The sequence below is a fragment of the Mesocricetus auratus genome, unplaced genomic scaffold (assembly GCF_017639785.1).
Source record: "Mesocricetus auratus isolate SY011 unplaced genomic scaffold, BCM_Maur_2.0 Super-Scaffold_100027, whole genome shotgun sequence".
NCBI classification, from domain to species: Eukaryota; Metazoa; Chordata; class Mammalia; order Rodentia; family Cricetidae; genus Mesocricetus; species Mesocricetus auratus.
This window is the reverse complement of record NW_024429208.1, coordinates 21330458-21355877: the sequence shown is the minus strand read 5'-3', so window position 1 is coordinate 21355877 and position 25420 is coordinate 21330458. Positions and strand designations below refer to the sequence as shown.

Genomic DNA, 25420 nt, shown 5'->3' with positions numbered 1-25420 from the left:
CATGGTGGAAACAAATCTTCTTGCTACATTAAATGTCCATGCAGACCTAAACTACAAATAAGTATTAGCTTGTTGCTCTTCCCTCTTGGCCACTGTGAGAATCAGTCACAAGCCACAGCTGCAAAACTACTGATACTGCAGTGTTTCCTTTACAACGTCTTAGTTATGTTAATAAACTGAAAGTTGATGCAACTACAATGCAACTATCTTTTAGCAACTATTTATTTTTTTAATTAAAAAATGCCATGAAAAGCTAAAGACTTTGGTAGCTTAATATTTCAACTTCCAGTGGTGCTTAGGGAGTTTGTGTCTCCATCTTTTACGTGCACCATATAGATGCCAGAAGCAGGCATTGGACTGTGTACAAGCAGTCAACTGCTGCTAGTCAGTCTTTCCTGTAGGTCTACAAATCCATCTCATTTTGCAGCCAACACTGCAACATTCTGAATTTTTTTTTTTTTACTAGACAGGGTTTCTCTATTGTTACATTCTGAATTATGGGACTCCCTGGGTGTCATTTTTCCCTTGAAGATAATCCAGTTCACTCTTTCCTGTAACAAGAACATCTTACGAGTGTAGTAACATAGTTATTGCTAAAAGTACCATTGAAGCTCAGCATGGTGGTACACAAACTCCCTCCCCTCCTTGTAAATTTTTTTTTGTATTGTTTTCTCCGGTTTCTCCGGACCTCAAAACATGGAGTGATCCTTAACTGTCAAGGCAGAGTTCATTTCTTGCTCTATGCCACAAGTCTGTCACTACATGGTGAGGCTCTAGAGTCATATCAGATTTGACATCCTTTCCAAATTGAGGCAAGAGGGAAAAACCACAAACCAGCCACTAAACCATTTCTCTACTTTGATACTTAGCTTGTCGATTATTTGGTCCATACACACTCAGAAGTTGCAGGTCAATTTGAGATTCACTCTCAATAGTAGGTCAAGACACCAGAAAGAGGATCCCACACCAACACTACCCTGTCTTAACACAGGTAACACTGACTGACAGTTAGGTTATTTAAGTTCCTGGCAAGAGTGAGCCTTATTGGGCTGGTAAGTTAACAGGGAGAAAAAGGTCAAATGACAGTTTTAATATAAGACTTTAAAACAAGATACAAGTATAAAACACTGCTTTTGTATTTCAAAAGTCGGAGGAAGATAATCCAGTCATTAAACAGTCTACAAAACATATGCCAGATTACATAAAAGTCTATGTACAATATAAAAAGAGCTGAAAACAGTCTTCACTGTAAAAATAATTTAAAACAAATCTTTCAATTTAAAATATTGTCTATAGCACAAACACATCATGCAAAAGGAAAACTAAAATATACTGCATTCTTTAGTGAAAGCCAAATTCAGATTGAGTTTTTTTTTTTTTTTAGGTAGGGAAATGAGCCATTTAATCAGTTTTCTCTTCTGGCAGTAACGGTCCTAGCTGGGTATTTTATATGCATAAAGAACAGCTATATTTCAAAACATTTTTAATAAATACTAAACCAACATATGAATATTTAAATTTGGGGATAGTGTTCCAAAGAAGTGTGTCAAATTAATACTGACTGCAATTTTTTTGAGGTTTGAACTGTTTGAAAGTCTAAAACTTTCTACAGTTCAAAAAATTGATAACTAGTTTTAAGGCAAGCTAAGCTTTTAAATAAATAAGAACTAGTTTCATTAACTATCCAATTTGTATTCATCTCCATAATACTACACCAAATTCTCTCTCAACAGGAAACAAAGTACTTTTCTGGCTGAGTTACAATTTATATCACTTTGGAACTTTTAAGAGACCTGTTGCTTTCCTCACTAGTGGAAAATCAGCAGTCCCAAAATATTACACTCTCCCCAGTAGAAGTACCATTATTAGATTCAAAAAGGCTTTGCATATTCACATCTTGGCAGTTTAATACTTGTGGTGAAGATCTATGCAGGCTCTACCACAGTGATAGGTTAAACAATGGCAAATAACTAAGGAAGCCTACAAACAGGCACTATTGTTTCTAGGGGCTTGTTTGGATATTACCACACATCTGCAGTAAATACAAAAGCTGTTTTATGCAGTAAACACGCTTCAAACTCTGAGCACCCACTCCTGAGTGCTCCACACACATACTGAATTCCTTCATGTTGTAAGTCATCTGTGATTTTAAAACGTTAGCTGCCACAAGGTATTGAAAATGCCAGTGTTTAAAAAAGTAACTGCTAAAAATAAAAGTGCAGCAGAACAGAAATTAAGGATTTCAAACTATTCAATGTTACAAACAAAAGTGTGAAATACCATTCTTTGGTCTAGATAAGCTGTTCCCTTTACATTAATTAACATTCCAATGGCTTTTTGAAAACTTTTAAAATGTTGAAAATCATTAAGCAAAACCAAAATTATATATACACATGGATGTATCATACAAATGAATCTTTAAAGGAAACTGAAGCCAACTAACAGCTGATTAAAGATACCTAGTACCTTTTAAAAAAAAGTTAGTGTTGAATATACAAGTACAGAAATGATGGAACTTTAAAAATTAGAAGACAATCTTATTTTCCAGTCTATATTACATCTTTCTGATTTCCTTGTTCAAGTTCACAAGTAAACATTCATTTTGACATGCTGAAGTTCCCAATGCTGGTGGAGCCAATTCCTGTACCTGGACAACTGTAATGATGTTATGATTTGTCTGGTGGATAGTTTACATCTGTCACTTCCTGTCTCACGGCTGTGGCTTCATTAACTACCTCCTGATCCCCTCCATCCACTCCAAGTCCAGATCCTCCAGTACCTTCAGGTCTATCAGTATCATCTTCCAAGCCATTGTAGAACTCTTCAATCTCACTTTCATCCTCCATGGGTTCTTCTAAACTTGGACTCTGGCATGTGCCACTGTCACTGTTACTGCCACAGGAACTAGAGGATAAGATGTCGTCTTCAGAGTCTGAGTACACCTCCGCGCCATGGAATATGTAACGGTTTGGTGGTACAAAAAGGTATTGATTACCTGAAATAACAGTAAAAAGTTATTCTGTAAGTGTCTAGAAAGGCTCACAAACTTCCTAGTTTGTGGTTTTGTTGTCTTACTATCTGTTTGACACAGAACTGCAAATTTCCAACAAAGTCTCCAACTGTGTATGTCCACACAAGAATGTTCCTAATGTTTGCCTGGAAAAAGGATAAACTATTGCTTAAGACGTTGGGCTATGTTACCAGAGTATTTTGTGGGGTGTTTAGTTCAAAACTAAGTTTCAATGCTTTAAAAGCATTAACATTTTATGACCTGTTTCTGCAATTATAAAGGCAAAACTAAAATTTGAGAGCCAGGTATGGTGGTACATATTTGTAGTCCTAACACTGGGAAGATGGAAGCACAAGCTCACCATTAATAATTACCTAAAATTTCTTAGCTGGGCTGTGATGGCTCACACCCACAGTTCTAGCACTTAGGGAAAGGATCAATGCTAAATAACTTCAGAGAAATTTACAAATTTATAATTTCAAAGCTGGGCATCAGCATTCAGGGCAGAAAAGCAGCAGATCTCTAGAGCCCTGCCAGGGTTAAGGGTTATAAACAGTACTCTGCTGTTGTCTAGATTGCTATGGTTTGGATGATGCTTACCAGGGATCAAGGCTGCACACATTTAAAAGCTAGCTTACTCTCTAAATGTGAGGCCCTATCTTAAAAGGGCCTAAGTCAATTGCTACAAAGTATTGTGCCATAACTTAAGCTTAAGTTAGGATTTACCCATATATAGTATCTTGGATTTTCCAAAAAGTTGAAAAGACAAACATGTCAAGCTGAAACAAGGCAGCCTAGAAGAGGGCTCAGCCTCAAGGCATATCTAGAGTTTTTTTCTGGCAGTACCACTTCCTAATTACCTTCCAAGGGGTCATACATATGTCTTCATTCCTCTCTTTTCCCTCCTAGAACATGGTTCTCACCTTGTGAAAACATGTGTGTAAACCATTACCTTTAACTACACACAAACACATAACACTACCCTCTAAACAGTTATGAAATTTTTATGGTATGTATGTGTAAGCCCAAATCTGACACTGGGAGTCACCTTTCTTGGATCACAATACTTTGAAAATGGTTCAACAAACAAAATTCCTTACCATCAAGTCGCTTACTAATCTGCTCCTTTGCAAGTCTATTGGGCCAACACTTTCGCACTGCTTCTGTAACTGAAGTTCTTTCATTTTTCTCTCCAGTACTGGAACCAACAGCCTTGAAATCTGGATTTTCCACATTAATGCTCTCAACACTCCTACAAGTCTGTGCTTGTGACTTTTCTACCACACAACCTTTTGATTCAGATACTTCTAAATCATCAACTTTGTTCTTTGTTGCTTGGTCTACACACGTAGCAACCATGGAAGAATCTTGTGGTACAGTTCTTTCAGGTGAACTTGAGTCTTCCGAAATATGAAGAGGTGTTGGTGGCAACTCTGATATATGAACCAATTCCTTTTGTGTTCGTGGTGGTTTTTCAGTGATTTCTGAAAGCTTTACAGGGTTACAACAAAGTTTGGCATATTCACCACCTAACCTATGACACAACTCATTAATTATGACATCACAGTCTCCAAGAAGCTCTACATCAAAATGCAGATGAGGCAAAGGTTCCCTATTTATTAATATTTGAGGCACTTCATGGGGTATGGAACCTAAAAAGAGAGAGAGTGTGTGAGTTAGAAGGGAGAGAAAACAATTATAACCACAACAAATGTATAGGGTAGGCATGTTAGCACACCCCTATGATCCCAGCACCAGGATCTCTGAGAGCTCAAGGGCAGCAGCCAGAACCCCAGTGAGACCTGTCTAAACAAATCTATATAAGTAACCGATTTCATATCTGCCACTGAGTCTGTGCCTTCTGTCTGGCCTCAAGCTCATGGCAATCCTGTCCAAGCCTCAGCTCCAGCTCAGAAAATTTAAACTTAAATTACAAAACTCCACTGAATTAGCTTTAAAAATAAAAATCTAGAATAACATGTAGCTGTAGGTATTTGGAAGGCTGTATCTCTTACATACATCCAATGTAACTGAAATGTCTGTTCTTTAGCTCCTTCACACAGTTCAAGTGGCAAGAGAAAATGAAACAAGTTGTTTTGGTTTTTTTGGGGGGAGGGGGATCAACCAAGTAGCTCTGGATGTCCTAGAATATACTATGCCTTTAGACCAGGTTATCCTTAAGCTCAGATCTGCCTGCTGGAATTAATGGTGTTAGTTGCTATGCCCAGCTCCTGGACATAAGCAAATGCCATTGTGGAATTGAACTTTTTAAAAATCTATCTCAGGGCTGGAGAGCTGGCTGCATGTTCTTCCAGAGGTTCTTGAGTTCAATTCCCAGCAACCACATGGTGGCTCCCAACCATCTGTAATGAAGTCTGGTGCCTTCTCCTGGGGTATAAGCATGTACACAGATTTTTTAAAACGTATGCAAAATAAATAAATAATAAAATCTATCCCAGGCTAGCCTGAAATTTGCTATGTAGCAGAAGCCATCCTTGATCGTCCTGCCTTCACCCCACCACCACATGGTTTAGAAATGTGTGCCACCATTCCTGACTACTAGCTGGGAGTGGTAGCACATGCCTTTGATCCCAGCATTCAGGAGACTGGGACAGACATACCTCTGAGTCTAAGGCCAGCCTGGTCCACATCCCAGTCCCAGGCTATGGTGAGATCTTATCTCAAAGAAGGGGACGAGGTTGTTATATGCCTACCTACATGGAGTGTACAATGTGAGTACTTATGACCACTATGTCCAAAGGGGGGTGGCTTACAAACCTGTGAGTTGTCATGCCGGTGATAGGGAACTCAATGTGGGTCCCCTACAAGAAGAGTAGTGGTACCCATTGCTATTCGTGGTGGCATACACCTTTTAGTCCCAGCAACTGAGACACAGAGGCAGGTGGATCTGTGAGTTCAAGGCCAGCCTGGTCTACAGAGTGAGTTCCAGGACAGCCAGGGCTACACAGAGGAACCAAGTTTTGAAAACTAAACACACACACACACACCCCGCCATCATAGGGTTCACTGCTTAAGTCACTCTCAGGTGCATGTGCGCACACGCACACACACACTTTTCTATCATACACAAACAGAAAACAGATAAGCTATATATCTGATCATACAGGAGGGATATTGTACAATCAACTCCATATTCTAGGGCAGTGGTTCTCAATTTGTGTGGGTTGTGACCCCTCTGGGAGATAAGGACCCTTTCACAGAGGTCACCTAAGACCTTCAGAAAACAGATATTTACATTATAATATGTAACTAGCAAAATTAGTTGTAAAGTGGCAACAAAAATTATTTTCTGATTGAGGATGTCAACATGATCTGTATTAAAGGGTAGCAGTATTAGGAAGGTTAAGAACCACTGTTCTAGGCAGTCTCACACCCTTGTCTGGCCAAAGTAGGCACACAGACATACATGCAGGCAAAACACCCCACATATAATACACTATACATGGAATTAATTGAAGCAAACCCTCTGCAACTTTAAATACACATATTAAAAAGTATGAGTCAAGCAGTTTTGATTTTACATAACTTAAAATGTGATATTCTGTCTTCACAGCCCCCTTCCCGTTATCAAAATGCCATTTAATGAACAAGTAAAACTTAGAGGCTCAGTGGTTAAGAACCCTCACTGTTCTTGCAAAGGACCTGGGTTCAATTCCCAGCACCCACATGATAGCTCACGGCTATCTGTAACCCCCCAGTTCCAGGGAATCCAACAGGTACACATGGTACATATACATGGATTCAAACAAAACATTTAAATACACAAAGCAGTTTTTATAAAAAGTAAACCTTAGACCTTCAACTATTTTCCAAATAGAAACATACAGATCACATCCCATGGCATGCAGCACTGTCCCCCTAAACCATCAACTTACTTGGAATTAGTGCTACTGGTCTTACTTTCAGAGAAGACCCAATAACAATGAGGAGGTCAACTTCATCTTTGTCATATTTCATGGCTCTATGAAACTGTTCAGGTAAATTTTCACCAAAGAAGACAATCTCTGGCTTCATGATAGCAAGTGGCTCATCAGCTGGGCATCTAGGACACCGAGGAACTACCTGCACAAAATGAGAAAGTGAAGGGAGCCCAACTTAGCAGTCAACATTCCTAGGAGACAACGCTGTGCAGAAGTGAATGTGACAGTGTCTATTGTGCAGCCAGGTGACAGACAGCTCAGCAGGTGAAGACAATCCCACCAAGTCTCACCACCAGAATTCAACTCCCAGAGTTCACATGGTAGACTGAGGACTAACCCTTCCCATTCATCTTCTGACCCCTAACACCCTGAGCCTCTGCCTCCACACACGTGCTGCCATTTTCCCATGCCCACCTGTGCCAAACAAACACTAACTATGCAAACAACAAGCACAGGGGAAAAACATGCAAACAACCTAATCTTTTAAAAATGTGAAAATGACTTTCAATATACTATTTTTCCTGATAATACATAATTGAGCAGCTAAACATAGAGGATGTGTTTCTGGATGTGTGTTGCTATACTTTCCTGTAGTAAATACATCACTATCGTTTTGATTTTTTTTTTTTTTTTTTTTTTTTTTTTGGTTTTTCGAGACAGGGTTTCTCTGCATTGTTTCGGAGGCTGTCCTGGAACTCGCTCTGTAGACCAGGCTGGCCTCGAACTCACAAGAGATCCGCCTGCCTCTGCCTCCCAAGTGCTGGGATTAAAGGCGTGCGCCACCAACGCCCGGCGAAAATGTTTTAAATCTTACACAACAAATGTAAGACAGGCTCCAAAGTCTGACAAAAGCTGAGATAGCCGCATTGCCTCCAACTTGTGACCAGGCCTATTTTACACTTAGATAGTAAAGAGGTACTTAGATGAGATGTAGAGGACTTTAGGTTTGTTTGTGAAAGGATCTTGTTTGTAGCTGAGCATGGCCTTCAGCTTATTATTCTCCAGCCTCCAAAGTACTGGAATTACAGCCATGTGCCCAAACACCAGATTTATTGATGCTGGAGAGCAAACCCAGGACTCTGAATGGTAAGCAGGCATTCTACCAACGAACAACATTCCAACCTCCTTTAGTTTGTTTTTGAGTCATGAGTTTCTTCTGTGTGTAATATAATAGTTCTGACTGTCCTGGAACTCACTGTGTGGACCAGGCTGGCCTTGAACTCAAAGATCCACTTGCCTCTGGACATCTAGGATTAAAGGTGTGTGCCACCACCACTTTGTCATTTTTTTAAAATGACTTCCTATACAGCTCAGGTTAACCTGGCAAGCACTTGAGTGTGCACACACAGGCACCCTGCTCCATGCCTCCTTAGTGTGCTCTAACACCCTCACCTTAACAGAAATTTGCTACTTAAGGTAGAAAAAAGGACTGACTTATCAGAATTTCTAGCTTTCTCAGAAAGGGGGGAAAAAGGGAAGACAGAAGCAACAAAAGTCAAGTTTACACAATTCCTAAAATAAGCAGATGAATTAAATTACCTGATTAAAAATGTCTCCTCGAACAGTTTCACAATCAACTTTGTATTTACAAATCAGACAAGATGCTGTTGCAAATGAACCTAAAACAAAACAAAAAATAACCACAACCTGCTTTAATAAGGAAATACATACACCATAAAGACTTTAACCCAAGTTCTGAAGTTTTACAGGGAAAATATGTGATATAATATATATATAGAGGGGGGGGTGGGTGGGGGGGGAAGAGAGAACCCGTGCATATACTAGACAACAGCTTCTTTCCAAGCCTGATGTTTCTATTAAACTAAGCACACTACAGAAAACCACCAAAGCTGATGTTTACTAACCATGACACTGAATGATCCTTTGGATTCCTGCAACCTGTTCCAAGGTATCTATATTTTGGGTATAGTTTCGAAGTAGTTTTCCTTCCTTATCTGACAAAGCTATGAATTTGTGACACAGAGATGGCTGGAACTGTCCAGGATATATTTCCTATATAATGCAAAAAGCAGAAAGGTTTACATTAATTAATGTGATATGCATAACAAATCCTGTTTATGTTTAATAAAAAAAATACTAACAACACCCCATGTACATACTTTAACAAAATATACAAGCATTTTAAAGCATCTACATGGATGGCACACCTAGAAAAAGGCTTGTTACTATAAGAAAACTCAGCAACTAGTGAACTTGGCCCCTCGAAGAACAAGATAAGATGACCTATAAACACATGGATATTTAATGTAAGTCAAAAGAAATACATACCTTAGGTACATCTAAATTTTGTTGGCTGTAAATTCAGATTTTTTTCTTTAAGGAAAAAAAGGGGAACTTTTACACTGAAATTACAGATATCAAAGGTATGGTGACTTCACAACTAAAAACTTTCTTTTTGATTCATCATTCATAAATATCAACCTGCTGGGAGTTTAAAGCTGAAGTTTTAATTCCTTACCAAAATTGCTTTCCTTCCACTGCACAGGCATACTGGGATAGAACAGAGCTGCTCATGAATGCTGAGTTGCTGGATATTGTGTGTGTGTTTTTCCCCCCAAATAATGCTTCAATGCTGTTTCTTCTTTAAAAACAAAGAATTCAGATATACACATGGCAAAAAGATCAGAGAAAAAGTATCAATTTTGGTCCTCCCAACTTTTGACAGTGTTTTTATTCTATTTCATTTAGTAAGTGACTATGGCAAAGGAAGTTTCTTCTTTTTTCTTTAAAGTAGCTCTACTTTCTACTTCCTTACATAATAGGTTCTATCTAACCCATCAAAATGTTAGCAAAAAATAAATACAACCATATGTCCATCAACAGGGAAACTGGTTGTATAGTACATTCATACAGTGGAATATTCAAGCCACTCAAGAGAATGAGAGGGATCTCATACACTGACCTGAAAAATAGTCCATGACACATGTGAAAAAAGCAAATTAGTCACCAGGGAGTAATTTTTTTGGTTTTATTAAGCAAAAAACAGAAATGGTGTACACATATGGATGGTTCTATGCATACACATGGGAAGAGCACACAGCAACTATAATCAGGGCTGAGGCTGCTATAGGACTAGAGGACTTTACTTTTAACCTGTTTAGAATTTCCACTCAGCAATGTTACATAAAACTTAATAAGCTAGGGTTTTGGTTTTTCTTTGGGGGGGGGGTGCGCAGGGTTTGTCTCTACATAAGCCTGGTTCTCCTGGAACTCACTATGTAGACCACAATGATCTTGAACTCAGAGACCTGCCTCTTACTTCCTGAGTGCTGGGATTAAAGGTGTGCACCATCACACCCAACGTTAAAGTAGTTCTATAAAAACAGTCCAAGATTTTTGCTTTCCATTCCAATGTACACAGAAAACACAAGGCTGGACTGAGTGCCACATCCTGTAATCCCAGCACATAGAGGTCAATTATAGAATTGAAAAAGAACTTTTGATCAGAACTTCCAAATCTTTAAAAGACAGGTCACCTCAGGTCTGAACATACATGTCTTTGATCCCAGCACTTGGGAAGTAGAGGGAGGCACCAGCCTAGTCTACAAATTAAATTCCAGGACAGCCAAAGCTATTAGCACAGAGAAACCCAGTTTCAAGGAGGAAAAAATAAAAATAAAAACCAGTCAACACTCATGGGCCATTCTACTGAGAATGGGCCCTGATTGGTGCACACCTTTAATCCCAGAACTCAGGAGACAAAGGCAGAAAGATCTCTCAATTTGAGGCTAGCCTGGTCTACAAATCTTCCAGGACAGAGAGAAACAAAAAGGCTAACACTCAGAAAAGCTTGCCCTCCAGTGATACTACCTGCTTTCTTCTTCTAAGTTTCTACAGTATAAACAAAAATCCCCAAAAGTAGGGTATTATTATAGCCCCTAAAAAAACTAACAGATTCACCTAATCTTTGAGTTTGTAGACTAGAGAAAGATAGTTGAGTTTGGTAGGAAACCACCTAGATTCTCCATTCTGTAAAGATCTGAAGGCTGGTGGCAACTGCAGATGCAGCTCTTGCCTAGCATGCGGGAGGCAAAGAACACAATTCCTAGCACCACACAAAAAAAGTCAAGGGCTGGAGATGGGTCAGTGGCTAAGCATTTGTACTACACAAGCTTGAGGACCAGAAGGAGGCAGAAACGGGAGCCTGGCTGAACAGTCAACTTCTCCACATCACTTGGGACATGCACACGTATACCTGGATAGTGCACAAACATCACACACGCTCATAAAAGGAAAAATATGAAACAAAAATTCCAGTAAGAATCTTCCTCATTTCATTTGCAAAACTCTATTAGACTTTTACTGATCAAAACTGTTGGCAGCTACCTCTTAGAGGATATCTAACTTTAACAGAACACATAAACACATTCTACACAAGGTGGTCATGGTGAGTAATTTAGGCTTTAAGGGCTACACATTTTGCCATATGGTCTCATATAGCAAAAATAGTAAGAGATGACCTATTAAGTGGACTTGCCTGTCACTGAACTGACTAGGAACAGTGCAGCGGAATTATGAAACTATGAATTATGAAAACAGCCTGACAACTCCCAGTCATTAACAATTTAAACTCTCTGCCAGGCGTGGTGACATACACCTTTAATCCCAGCACTCAGGAGGCAGAGGAAGGCGGATCTCTGTGAGTTCGAGACCAGCCTGGTCTATAAGAGCTAGTTCTAGGACAACCTCCAAAGCCACAGAGAAAAATCTGTCTCGAAAAAAACAAAAACAATTTAAACTCTCAGCTAAGCCGGGCGTTGGTGGCGCATGCCTTTAATCCCAGCACTTGGGAGGCAGAGGCAGGCGGATCTCTGTGAGTTCGAGACCAGCCTGGACTACCAAGCGCGTTCCAGGACAGCCTCCAAAACCACAGAGAAACCCTGTCTCGAAAAACCAAAAAAAAAAAAAAAAAAAAAAAAACCTCTCAGCTAATGGGATAGGGTAAGACAGGAAGAAGCTGGTGAGCAGACACAATCTGACAGAGAATGGTGTTTAGATGATCTATTGTACAACATAGAGATCACAATAACACTATGCACCTAAAATGTTTGAATGTAAAAGTACAAATAAGTATGTGAAGTAATGAATGTTAATAGTTTGCTATAGCCATTCCTTTAATTTATATACAGCAACATGTGTATCATATAAACATCCACTTATATGTCCATTTAAATAAATTCATAGCTCATTAGTCAGTTATCCTTGGAATTACACATTATATCATCACATCAGAAAAGGAACAAGTTTTTCTAATAGTATGCCAATCTTTGTAACCCAATGAAAGAATTCCAATTAGTGAAACTAAAAACTAAGCCATAATGAACTTGAACATATACATGTAAAACCCACATACTTGTATTTCCCATCATAATGGGATAGAACATTACACATACTTTACATGTTACACATATTTCACATACATAAGGCTGAATTAAAGACAGGGTCTCATTCTATCACCCTAGCTGGTCTAGAACCTAGAGATCCACTTGCTGAGTACTGAGATTAAAGACCTAACCCTGTTTTATTTTTGGTATTAAAAAGAAATTTTATATGTATGAGTGTTTTGCCTGAAAGTAATATGTGTATGTACCACATGCCTGCCTAGTCCCCAAGGATGCCAGAAAAGGGGATTAAGACCCTCTACAGAACTTGAGTTACGGATGGCTATGAGACACCACATGAACAGTAGAAACCAAACCCAGGTCCTCTGTGCAAGAACAAGCGCTCTGAGCTGCTGAACCATCTCTCCAATCCCTATTTTTAAACTTTTAATTATATGTATGTCTGGTGCCAGGGACGTGGAGGCCTGTGGGGCCAGCAGCATGGGCTTGTACTGGGACTGGTGATAGCCAGCAGTTGTAGAGACATAGATGCTGGAAACGAACCTCTGAATTCTGCAAGTAATATGCACACTCATGAGCACTGGCTCCTCTCTCCAGGCTTTGTTGTCCGAGGTGATGTAAAGGCTTTTTCTGCAGATCTCCTTCCCAGTCATGTTTGTTAAATGATATAGAAAGGAGTTTTCTGGCCGGGCGGTGGTGGCGCATGCCTTTAATCCCAGCACTCGGGAGGCAGAGGCAGGCGGATCTCTGTGAGTTCGAGGCCAGCCTGGTCTACAGAGGGAATTCCAGGACAGCCTCCAAAGCCACACAGAGAAACCCTGTCTCGGAGGGAAAAAAAAAAAAAAAGCGTTTTCTGGTGGAGGCCTTTAAGGTCTATATATAGACTATCATCAGTAAACTGAGGGCTCTTTGATTCCCTCATTTATATCTTTCTATGAAGGCTAATTTTTATGCTCCCCACCTGTGCCATAAACCCAATTAAAAACTAACAAAACCACATTACAAAATAAGTAATTTTAAAAATTTATGAAACCCTTAATTTTAGATATGTATCTGCACTTAACAACCCTGGTAAGATAATGAAAAAAAAAAAAAAGACTACTTCTGGCAAGTTTCTCCCACTCTTAACAGAATTTACAGGAAAAATATTGGGGATATTAACATAGATACACTAACCAACTATACTTGTATAAGATCTTTCTAAACCTGTGTCTACCTACACAGTCATAAAACATCAGGTACATATGTAAACTAAAGCTGTCACACCTCCACAGGTGTACTTTGGCATGTGCATCACCATTCACCACTCCACCCCTCCTGAAATAAAACGTGTAATAAGATCCCATTTAATTTCTGGAGTCTCTAAAACATCTCCAGAAGAGCCTCTCAATTTATTTACAAGTTCCATAACAATGAATTAACATGAGGCATGGTGGAGACAGGAAATCAAGAAGCTCAAAAGTCATCCTGGACTATGCAAAGTTTAAGACCAGCCTGGCCTACATCAGACTGTACAAACAACAAAAAAAGGGCAAAAATAAAAATCTGAAATGAATTGCAGAAAAATAGCTAATTTTCTAGTGACTAAAATCTTGGGATGATATATACACTATACTCTCCAGCACAACTACACAACAGCTATATGGAACCAGATACGCAATTTTCAATTTTCTAGTTCACATTAAAATGAAGATTTCAAAAAAAAAATTGTTACTGCTTTGTTTTTGAAGCTTAGTCTCACAATGCAGCCCTGGCTGATCATGAAGTCACAAGTCTCCCGATACCTCTTGAATCCTAGGATTGCAGGAATACGCCACTATGCCAGGCTCCTGAACACATTATCAAATTATTTACAAATATTTGTTTGCTTGTTGGTATTTAATAAGAGCAATGAGTACAATTTCATTTTTCTTTAGCAAAGTCTTTAAAATTCAGTTAAGTATTGTCCTTCACTTATGTCACCACACTTCAAATATTCAACAGCCACATGTAGCTGGTGACTTGACTTATGAACTAGAAAGACCAGCAGACTCTACAAGAGTCCTGTCATCTGTTCACCAAAAAATGTAATCTTAATCTTCAGTAGTAACTAAAAATCATTTTTCAGACAGATGCACACATTAAAACTTGTCTACTATAAAACATACATAGTAGGTCCTATCACCTTTTATGACTCAGAAAAAATAGATTAAAAATCAAAATAAGTCATTTGTATATGATCTATATACAAACCTCCTAAGGAGAGAAGAAAACACACACAGGCAAAAACCAAACATTATTTACAATCAGTCCTAAGACAACAGAAATTCTGCCTATCACAGTGTAGCATCCAACTCACTGGGCAATGAATGTCAACTTAAGATGCCATACATGAGAACACTTTCATGAAAGACAAACAAAAACCTGTGATACCTTTGCAAACTTGAAGAATGGTCTTGGATCTTTCCTAAAATACTCAATATCAAACATAGCTTGAGGATCTGGGAGATCTGGGAAGTCCACCGCAAGGCGAGCATAAATACCATCTCTTGATCTGAAGTCAGGTATCCCACAGGAAACAGAAACCTGCAACATACAAGACATTCCTAACATTCAATTGTCTACCTTCATAATTAGTACCTCTAGTACATGCAACTTGGTGGTAAGAACTCAAAAAGTGAGTCTGGAGAAACAAACCCTTCTAATTTCAAATACAGATGAAAGGTAAACTAATGAGAATAACTAATCTGATACACACTTTTTAGTGGTGGTAACATGGATTAATCTTAAAAACCTTTAAGCATCAAAACTGAAGCAAATACAAATGGTTGGAATAAATCAATTCCATCTTTTTTTTAAAGATTTTATTTATTACATATAAAGTGTTCTGCCTACATGCCAGAAGAGGGCACCAGATTGAATTGTAGATGGTTATGAGCCACCATGTGGTAGCTGGGAATTAAACTCAGGACCCCTGAAAAGCAGTCAGTGCTCTTAACCTCTGAGCCATCTCTCCAGCCTCCTCAATTCCATCTTTTAACCAAAAAGTAGATAAGACTTTCTACCAGATAATCACTAAGAACCGTTCTCACATGGCCAGCTTTTACTACCAAGACCTAGCGTTCTGACACTTTACTACTACTACTACACTGTAAACTGGGCACATGGGTTCATGACTGGAGTCTCAGATTTCTAAGACTATCTAGGGACAATCACAACAAAAAAACATTTTCAATAAAGGGACGGTGGGTCCTTGGTATGTTGTTATTCAGTAGTACAACTACCTAACACATACCACAAGAAAGTCATTTTTCGCCGGGCGGTGGTGGCGCACGCCTTTAATTCCAGCACTCGGGAGGCAGAGGCAGGCAGATCTCTGTGAGTTCGAGGCCAGGCTGGACAGCCTCAAAAACAATACAGAGAAACCCTGTCTCGTAAAAAACCAAAAAAAAAGAAAAGAAAGTCATTTTTCTTCAAAAACTATTAGGCTTTACTATTTTTGTTTTCTATGGACATATATATGTGCTGTACATGAGCACCTGATGTACTGAAGTCAGAAGGAATCAAATCACACAAAGATGTGTTACATTTGTTTATGCTCCACATTTGTTTAATTATGTAAAGATGTGTTGCTGTTTTTTCTTTTTTTAGGTTTCCATCTTGGTGGAGTACAGGTTTTTTTTCCCCATTATATTTTTTTATTTAAATTAGAAACATGTTTGCTTCACATGTCAATCCCAGCTCCTTCTCCCAACCCTCCTCCAGCCTTCCACCCACCCAATCCACACACCATCCCTAGGGGGGGTGAGGCCCCTCCATGAGGGATCTCCAGATGACTTGCTGTTTTATCTTGCCTGCCTAAGGTACCTGGATTGGGCTAATAAAAACCTGAACAGTTAATCGCTAGGCAGAAGGGATAGGTGTGGCTGGTGAGCAGAGAATAAATAAGAGGAGGAATCTAGGCTTCAGAGGAGTATATAGAGAACAAGGAGAAAGAGGAAGACCCCCCCCCCCCAAGGCCCAGCCAGGCAGCCAACAGCAAGCTGAAGCTGAGGGAGCAGTGAAAGCAGAGCATACAGAAGGAAAGAAAGGTAGAAAGCCAAGACAAGAATGGAGACTAATAGAAACAGGTCAAAGTAAGTTGTAAGAGCTGGTGGGACAAGCCTAAGCTAAGGCCAAGTATTTAGAACTAATAAGTTCCTGTGTCCCCAGCACTTGGGAGGCAGAGGCAGGCGGATCTCTGTGAGTTCGAGGCCACCCTGGTCTACAGAGTGAGTTCCAGGACAGCCTCCAAAACTACACAGAAAACCCTGTCTCAAAAAAAAAAAAAAAGAATTCCTGTGTCATGATTTGGGAGCTGGTTGGTGGCCCAAAAGAAAACCTGCTACATTTTTTAATATTAAAAATAGAACCCATGCCGGGCGTTTGTGGCGCACGCCTTTAATCCCAGCACTCGGGAGGCAGAGGCAGGCGGATCTCTGTAAATTCAAGACCAGCCTGGACTACCAAGGGAGTTCCAGGACAGCCTCCAAAGCCACAGAGAAACCCTGTCTCGAAAAAGAAAAGAAAAAAAAAAAAGCTAAAACTTTTCACTTCAAGCTATAGAGAAAAAACAAAAACTGGGAGCCTGAAAAAAGGCTTAGTCAGTTACAGTACTTCTGACCAAGCCTGAAGCCAAGACTCACACAGAGCAAAGAGACAACTAAAGCTGTACTGACTTCCACAGGTGCCACAGCATACAAACTGCCACACACAACTAAACATAAGCCAAATTATGTTTTGTTTTGAAAAGCAGAACAGGTGGTGAGTGGTGCAGTTCTGTAACCCCAGCAATCAGGAGGCAGAGGCAGACAGATCTGAGGTTGCCCTGGTCTACAGAGTTGTTCCAAGATAGCCAAGGCTGTGCTGACCTCCCTCTGCCGTCTTCCAGAACTAGTATTATTAATGGTCAAATAATACCTTTTTCCACTTTGCTCAAAGTGCTTCTTGCTAACACAATGTCTAACATACTACACAACAAAGAATATGACTCGATCTCAGACCAAAACAAATGAAAAAGACCAAGTCTTTATAATGCCTTTTTTTTGGTTTTTCGAGACAGGGTTTCTCTGTGTAGATTTGGAACCTATCCTGGCACTCGCTCTGTAGACCAGACTGGCCTTGAACTCAAAGATCTGCCTGCCTCTGCCTCCCAGAGTGCTGGGATTAAAGGAGTGCCCTACCAATGCCCAAGTCTCTATAATCTTATCAAGTTAAAATGGAAAAAAAAGGTAAGAATGTTTCCTTCCCAATACTACCTCTTGTAACCATTTAGTTTCTGCTTTCTCCATGAAAACTGATTATCTCTAATAGAGCCTTGCTACCATAACACTACAAAAGAATCCAATTTATCTAAATCTCCTTTAGGAGCCAGGATGTAATGTGTTAAAACTCCAGGAGCTGGAGAGAGCCTGATGCTCTTGTAGAGGACCTGGAAACTCAACCATTTGTCACATCAGGGGATCTGATGCCTTATGGATTCCTTGGGCAGGCGCAGTCACACAATAGAACAAAAACATTCATGCCGCTAAAACATCCATATACATAATACTAAAAACAAACTTAACTACAGAAACTGGAGAGATGGCCTAGCCATTAAAGACAACTTGCTGCTCCATGAAGAGAAGCTAGGTGTGGCTGCTAGCAACCACATGGGGGTCTACAACTGACTGTAACTCCAGTTCCTGGGAACCCAATGCTCACCTCTGGCCTCTGCTAGCACCAAGTACACACATGGTACACATAAGGCATGCAGGCAAAACCAACCACACACACACACACACACACACACAGACCTTTTTCTAAAAAAGGAAAAAAAGGCTGTAATTCCACTTACCAATTGTGCTACAAATTGACAACTATTAAAAGCTGGTTGTCAGACTTTTCAAAACACTGATCTTAGCAACTGCTGCTGCCCTTGCAGTTTGGCAGTTCTAGACACCTATATTATGATCAAAGTCTACAAGGAGAGGACAAAAAAATTAACTGGAAAAAGAATAAAACATGTATTAGCTCTCTCTTACATACCCCAGCTCCAGTTAAAACTATTATCTTTTTGCATTCTTGTAGTAACTTCACAGCATCTTCAATCGTATTAATATCTTTTCTTTTTTTCCGTTTTGGTGGTTCTGAAAGGATATTAATAACAATCTGCCACAGTGTCATATCATCCAACTCAGGTGGAGGAATTGTTTCGGGTAGTAAATCTTTAAGAATTGTTCGAGGATCGGTGCCAATCATAAGATGCTGCTGAACAAAAGTATATGGACCTATATTAAGGGAAGAAAGACTTAGGTCAATTCCACCTCTAATCAAAACCTCATTAATTTTGTCAAGTAAATGAGTTAGCAATATATAAAATTTTTATGCAAAGAAAATACAATTTAAAGCCAGAGTCAGGGTGTAGAGGCAGAGGCAGATGGAGGTGGATCTCTGTGTTAGAAGGCCAGCCTTGTCTTGAGTAAGTTCCAGGTCAGTCAGGGCTACAGAGAAACTCTATCTCCAAATCTCCAAAAGAAAAAAGGAAAAAAAGTACAACTTAAAGGTAAAGATCTGGGGGAGGAGGGGGTGGCATGCTTAGGTCTAAGGTTTTGGCTTTGTTTTTCAAGACAGAGTTTCTCTGTGTAGCCCTGGTTGTCATGGACCGGCTTTGTAGACCAGGCTGGCCTTGAACTCAGATTCGCATGCCTCTGCCTCAGGTACATGCCACTGCTGCCTGGCAGATCTATAGTGTTTTGATTGTGTTTTAAGGGTCAAATGGGTGGAAGATGAAGGAAGCAACTCAGGAATTAGCATGCAAGAGGCCAAGAAAAAAAATCTTACCAATACCGGAGAAACTAAATCTAAATAGTAAACATACATGACAGAGAATTTAAAGTTGGTACAAAATAGCTTTGGGTAGTGGTGGCATATACTATTATATCCCCAGTATTTACACTTAGGACACTCAGGAATTCCAGGCCAATGGGGGCTACACAGTGAGTTCATGCCAGTCTAGGCTACAAGTGATCCTGGTCTAACAAGCAAGCAGACAAAGTTTTAAAAAATAATGGCACATACAGAGCAAAAGAGAAAACAATGGTATAAAAGAAAAAAGACAGCAATGAGAACCATCCTCAGACCCAGACAAAGGACATGGTGTAGCACAGCTATAACTCCAGCACTCAAAGGTAGGAAGATGAAAAATTCAACATCGTCCTTACATCCTAGACTCCGTGAGTTTAAAGCCAGCTTTGGATTCATGGAACTGTCAAAGAAATCAAGAAAAAAGAAAGGAAGGAAGGAAGGAGAAAGAAGACAAGGTGTAAGAAAGAGAAGAAAAAGCCGGGCGTTGGTGTCGCACGCCTTTAATTCCAGCACTCGGGAGGCAGAGGCAGGCGGATCTCTGAGTTTGAGGCCAGGCTGGACAGACAGCCTCAAAAACAATACAGAGAAACCCTGTCTTGTAAAAAAAAAAAAAAAAAAGAAGAAGAAGAAAAAGACAGCATCTGCTATGGTACATGACAGGCTGGTTCAAAACGCTGCAAAGCAAGTCAGCCAGGCTCAGCTACAAAATACCTTGTCTCAAAAAGAAAGAAGGAAAAGGGGCATTTACTTCAAGGATACACAGGTCTGAAGCATACCTATCCGCGGCCGTGGGGTCCAGTCACTAGAGCTTGCATGGGAAGTTCTATCGTCTTCATCACTTTCACAGGAATGAAAGCCATTAGTGATGATTTCATCAGTGAACAGGAGGTTGTCTGTGAAGGAAAACAAAGGCTGCTGCTAAAACAATTTTCATCTGGGCATGGGAATACACACCTGCAATCACTGGTGTTTTGAGGCCAGACTCAGGTTCCTCAAAAACCAGAAAGGCACAGAACTTATATCTATGATTCCATTCCAGCACATGGGAGGCACAGAAGTTGAGACCAACCTGAACTACATAAAAATAGTGAAATAGTGGGCTATAGTGGGATCCTACCTCAAAAACAGAAAATAAAGTTAAAAAAAAAATTTGTGTAGCTCAGAGGAAGCACATCTTCAAATAGGATATGGGCTCCACGACACCTTCATGAAATGTATCAAATAAAAATTACCTCAAACTGGGCAGTGGTGGGGCTTGCCATTAATCACAGCACTCAGGAGGCAGAGGCAGGAGGATCTGAGTTTGGGGCCAGTCTGGTCTAGAATGAGTTCCAGGACAGCCAGGGGTTACATAGAGAAACCCTGTCTCGAAAAACCAGAAAGAAAACAACAACACTTCAAAATCTCACTGAAATAAAATCCTTAGTCCTCCCTGCTCCAGGCAAAGTCTTTCTGTAGCCCTTAAAGTAGCAATCTTCCTGCCTCAACCTCCTGGGTGCTAGCAAATTTATACCTTAAAGACATAAAACATAACTTTACACCACACTATGTTTCCTCTTTAATAGCTGAAATCAAGGCCTATTTACTATTCCAGTCCCTAACACGCCTTTTTAAAAAATATATGGTCAATGCCCCATCAAATTCAGATAGACTCCGATAAATTCTGGACAAAAACAGCTCAGATGACACTATTACACCTTTGGTGTAAATATGGCAAAAACAAGTGGGTTTAAGAATTACAGATATGTAAGTAACTAAAAAAAATACTACGAGCACATGATTTTAGAAGGAAAAAAAAGTACTGTAAAATTACCACTCTTCTATACCTAGGTCCTAAATGCAATATCAAAACAGCAATGTTTTTAGGAACAATCATTTCCTGACATTTTTAAGTCTATGCTTTGCGAAACAGCTTCTATTAAAAATTCCTAACTTCAAAAAAGGCATCGGTCCGAAAAAAGAAAAAGAAAATAACACCACACAGGTGTCAGCTTGCAAATGCAATCGCAGAAGGCCGATCCACGGGACAGCCCAAATTGTGCTGCGAGGAAAACACAACTTTAATAAAAGCGCCTTGCAAAAAGCAGCCGGAGGAGGGAAAACTTATTCCGACGACAACTGCGAGAGCCTGCCGCCCGGGTGACGACTGCGCGCAGCGCAAAGCGGCCCAGGCGAACGGCGAGTCTGCGCGCGGCTCCGCTGCAGGGCCGGCGAGCTCGGCGGCGCGCGGCCGAGCCAGGGCCGAGCTGCGCCGCCGCCGAGCCCGAGGAGCCCTCGGGGGCCCCGGGCAGCCTGGGACCGGGTCACAGGCGGGGACGCGGAGGGACACGGCTGCGCGGCGCCGGCCCCGCGCGCGGGCGCGCGCGCCTCACCTCGGTAGCCGATCGCTGCCGCTGCCGCCGCCGCCGCCGCTACCGCCTCGTCGTCGTCCTCGCCCTCCTCGTCGTCGAAGTCGTCCTCAGCCCTCGGCTCCCGCCGCAGGCCCGACCCATTGTTTCCGTCCCCGGCCGCGGCGGTCGCCGGGGCCTCCTGCTCTGCGCCCGCCGCCGCCCCTACCGCCTCCCGCCACAGCGCCGCTGGGGCCGCGGCGCTCGCCGCCTCACACCCCGCCGCCGCCGCCACCGCCGCCGCTACGCTCGGCTCGCCCGGGCTGCGCCCGAGGCCAGGCCCGTCTCTGCGCGGCCTCTTGCGGAGCGGCTCGTCGGCGGGCTGCGACGCGGCCTCCATGGCGGCCGCCGCGGAAGGGGAGCCGCCGGCCTGAAGGGCGAGCGCCGCCTCGTCCGCCATCTTCCAACTGCCTCTCTGGCCCTCCGCCCTCGCCTCCTCTGCTCCGCTCGACGCGCGGCACTGGCGCCCCCGCGGCTCGGCTGCGGGAGATTTAAACCCCGTCACGTGACCCGGCCCTCGCCGCCCCCGCCCCCGCGCCGCTCCCGCCACCCACGCGGGCCGGACCACAACACGCCGGGTCACGTGTCCGGGCGCCGCCCGCGGCCTCGGCCCTCCCCGGCCCCACCCAAGGCGGCCCGGCTCCCCTCGGCGGCCTCTCCTCGCCTCCCTCACGCTCGCCTGGGATCGCCTCGGCGGCTCAAGTTTGCGATTGCGCCGCGACTTCCCACCTGGGCCTCACGCGTGCACCTTGCCCGCCTCCGCCTCGGTCGGCTTTTACCTCAGGGGCGCTTGAAAAGCCCGAGAAGCCGAGAGGAGCTGGCCGAGGCCGGCCTCCCTGAGAGGAGTTTCCCCCACCTGCCTCGCGCTCTGTGACAGCTCTTCCTCAGTTTACCCCCGGTAGCCAGCCTCCTCAGGAGACTGCGCTTCCTCTCGCCCTCCCTTCTTATCATGTGCAATGGAATGTCAAACCCCAGAACCCGGAGGACCAGGGCCCATCTGCTCTCTGGCCCCCACCTGTTCAGTCTCGGTCCTCTGGACCTCGCTTTTGTCATTTGTAAAAGGGACCCCTTGGCTCAGGTAGGTAGGGCAGCTAGAAAGGATGGGACAGAGAGAGCACTTGGTTCTTCTGTGTGGGAGTCAAATTCTGGGCCCGGCTCTTTTGACTTCACCAGTTGGCTTCGTCTATTCCAGACCCAATTTTTTGTTTTTGTCTTGGGTTCTTTTTTTTTTTTCAAGACAGGGTTTCTCTGTGTAGCCCTGGCTGTCCAAGAATTCTCTCTGTAGACCAGGCTGACCTGCAACTTAGAGATCCACCTGCCTCTGCCTCCTGAGTGCTGGATTTAAAGGTGTGCGCCACCAACGCCCGGCTTCTAAACCCAGTCATCTCTAAAATGACAAGACCAGGACTGAGTGTAGCTCAGTTGTAAAGTCACGCTTGTCTCACACGCATGAAGCTCTAGGAAGAGGAGGGCAGGAGGCTGTCTTCAGCCACATAGGAAGTTCACAAAAGGCCTGGAATACCTAAAGCCTTGTCTCCAAAGATGAAATTTGAAAACGATGGGCCATGTCTTTTGCAGCGTTGTGATGAGAAACCAGCTAGCCAAGTGTAAATGACCCATACTAAATTTCAGAATCTTAGTTCTACAATTGGAGAAGTGACTCAGTGGTTAAGAGCACATCTCGCTTTTGCAAAGGCCCTGTGTTTGACTCCCACCATCCGCAGAGTGACTCTCACTGTGGACTGACACACACCTGTGACTTACACCTGTGGATCTGACACCCTTTTTTGGTAGGCACAGACATGCAAGCAGGCAAGACTCCCAGACACATAAAAAACAGGTTTTTGTTTTTGTTTTCGAGACAGGTTTTCTCTTTGTAACCCTGGCTGTCCTGAAACTAGCTCCGGTTGGCCAAGCTGGCCTTGAACTCAGAGATCCACCTGCCTCTGCCTCCCCTCGAATGTTGGATTTAAAAGCATGTGCCACCATATAACCATCTTTAAATATTGTTTTTAATCCTTAGTTACTTCTCCACTCTAAAGCTCCTTCACTTTACAGTTAACCCTGAAATTCTGAACCCTTCTATCCATTTGGGTCATTAGAACTCAATTACACATGGCTCAATTACAGTGAGATTGGCATGTAATCCCCTAATCTGAAAATTTGGAAGTTAGAGGTAAGAGGATCAGAAATTCAAGGTATTTTCACTCTGTAGTAAATTTGAGCCCACCCTGTCTCAATAACTGTAACAATAGTTGTGGCGGCTCATACCTTTAATCCCAGCACTCTGGAGCCAGAGGGAGGAGAAATCTTGCCAGCCTGGTCTACATGGAGTTCAGGCTAGGCAGGGCTATATAGACCCTGTCTTAAAGACTAAAATAGCGGGGCGTGGTGGTGCACGCCTTTAATCCCAGCACTCGGGAGGCAGAGGCAGGTGGATCTTTGTGAGTTCAAGACCAAGCCTGGTCTACCCAGCGAGTTCCAGGATATGCTCCAAAACAATACAGAGAAACCCTGTCTCAGAAAAAAAAAAAAAGACTACGAGAAATAATTAAAAATTAAGGGCCCATGGGGCTGGAGAGATGGCTCAGCAGTTAAGAGCTCTGGCTGCTCCTCCAGAGGACCTGGGTTCAATTCCCAGCATCCACAGTGCAGCTCACAACTGTCTGTAATGCCAGTTCCAGGGAGCTAGCAGCCTCACATGGACATAATAAAAACACCAATGCAAGGAAAAACTCTTTAAAAGTAAAAATTAAGCCTGAGGGCTGGAGTCGTAGCTTAGCGGTTAGGCACAAGCATCGCTCTTTGTGAGGATCCCAGTTCAGTCCCCAGTTACCCTTTCCAGCCGCTGGCAAACACTTGTAACTCCAGCTCCAGGTGATGCTGACCTCCACGGACACTGCCCCACACATACAGACACACGCAAACATAATTAAAAACTCAAAATCTTTAGGCCCAAGATGGTTGTGGTGGCACCGGCTTTCAACCCTAGCACTCAGCAGGCAGAGGCAAAAGGGAGTTTGAGGACAGCCCAGTCTACATATCGAGTTCCAGGCCAGCCAGAGCTATATAGTAAGACCATGTCTGAAAAACACAAATAAATAGTAATAATAATCTTGAGGCCCAGCATGGTGGCACATGCCTTTAATCCCGGCACTAGGGAAGCAGAAGCAGGTGAACCTCTGTGAGTTTGAAATCAGCCTGGTTTACATAGCTCTGTGCCATCCAGGACTACTTAATGAGACCCTGTATTAAAATAACAAAAATGGGGCCATCGAGTTGGAAGCTGAAACAACCCCTTTCCTCCTCAAGCTGTTTATAATCACAGCTATAGAAACTCTAAGTAATGTGGGGACACCAGACCTTGAGCAGAGACCCACTTCCCCATCAGCCTGGGAGTAGGCAGCTATAAGACAATGTTTACTAAAAACATGTTTACTAAAAACAATACAATGCCTGGGGCTGACCCACAGGAACTGCCCTGACCTCGACCTTTTCCAAAGACTAAGCGCCTCTTCTGACACACCCAAGTCAGTTTTCTGGGGTCAGGGCAGAACCAGCCAGGGCTAAGGAGAGAGCAGAAGCTTTTCTGGAGGGGGGCCTTTCTTGGGAAGTTTTCTTGAGCCTTTTTGGGGCCTGCTTAAAGTTTTCTTTACATCGTTGAATGAGTCTCTGTGTCGTCAATCTCTGACACCCTCCACACATTCTCAGGCACAGGCTGCGCATCGGGCACAGCAAAGACACTTGTCTAAGAAGCAAATTCAAGGTCAAACTGAGCGATTACATTGGGTTGCTCCAGGATTGAATCAGGCTCTGAGGCAGCAGGGAGGAACAGTTTGTGATGGACTGAACTCC

General features: G+C 42.4%; 1 protein-coding gene across 1 annotated transcript; it reads right to left on the bottom strand.

Annotated features, from left to right (window-relative positions):
- Positions 1 to 1075: 1075 nt before the first annotated feature.
- Positions 1076 to 22024, bottom strand: Sirt1 (sirtuin 1). Its single transcript, XM_040732495.1, has 9 exons — positions 21551 to 22024; positions 19955 to 20071; positions 18360 to 18601; positions 14727 to 14879; positions 8817 to 8964; positions 8491 to 8570; positions 6907 to 7093; positions 4111 to 4662; positions 1076 to 2995 (listed from the first exon to the last, which is right to left on the bottom strand). The coding sequence occupies exons 1-9, from the start codon at positions 21963 to 21965 to the stop codon at positions 2667 to 2669; spliced, it is 2223 nt and encodes a 740-aa protein (XP_040588429.1). The 5' UTR covers positions 21966 to 22024; the 3' UTR covers positions 1076 to 2666.
- Positions 22025 to 25420: the final 3396 nt, after the last annotated feature.

What these genes read in the sequence shown, in the direction of transcription:
- Sirt1 (XM_040732495.1), bottom strand. Translation starts at nt 21,965, where the DNA reads ATGGCGGACGAGGCGGCGCTCGCCCTTCAGGCCGGCGGCTCCCCTTCC. An exon ending in GGCAGCGATCGGCTACCGAG is followed by an intron (nt 20,072 to 21,550) that starts GTGAGGCGCGCG and finishes TTTCCTTCACAG; the next exon opens with ACAACCTCCTGTTCACTGAT. An exon ending in ACCAGTAGCACTAATTCCAA is followed by an intron (nt 4,663 to 6,906) that starts GTAAGTTGATGG and finishes CTCTCTTTTTAG; the next exon opens with GTTCCATACCCCATGAAGTG.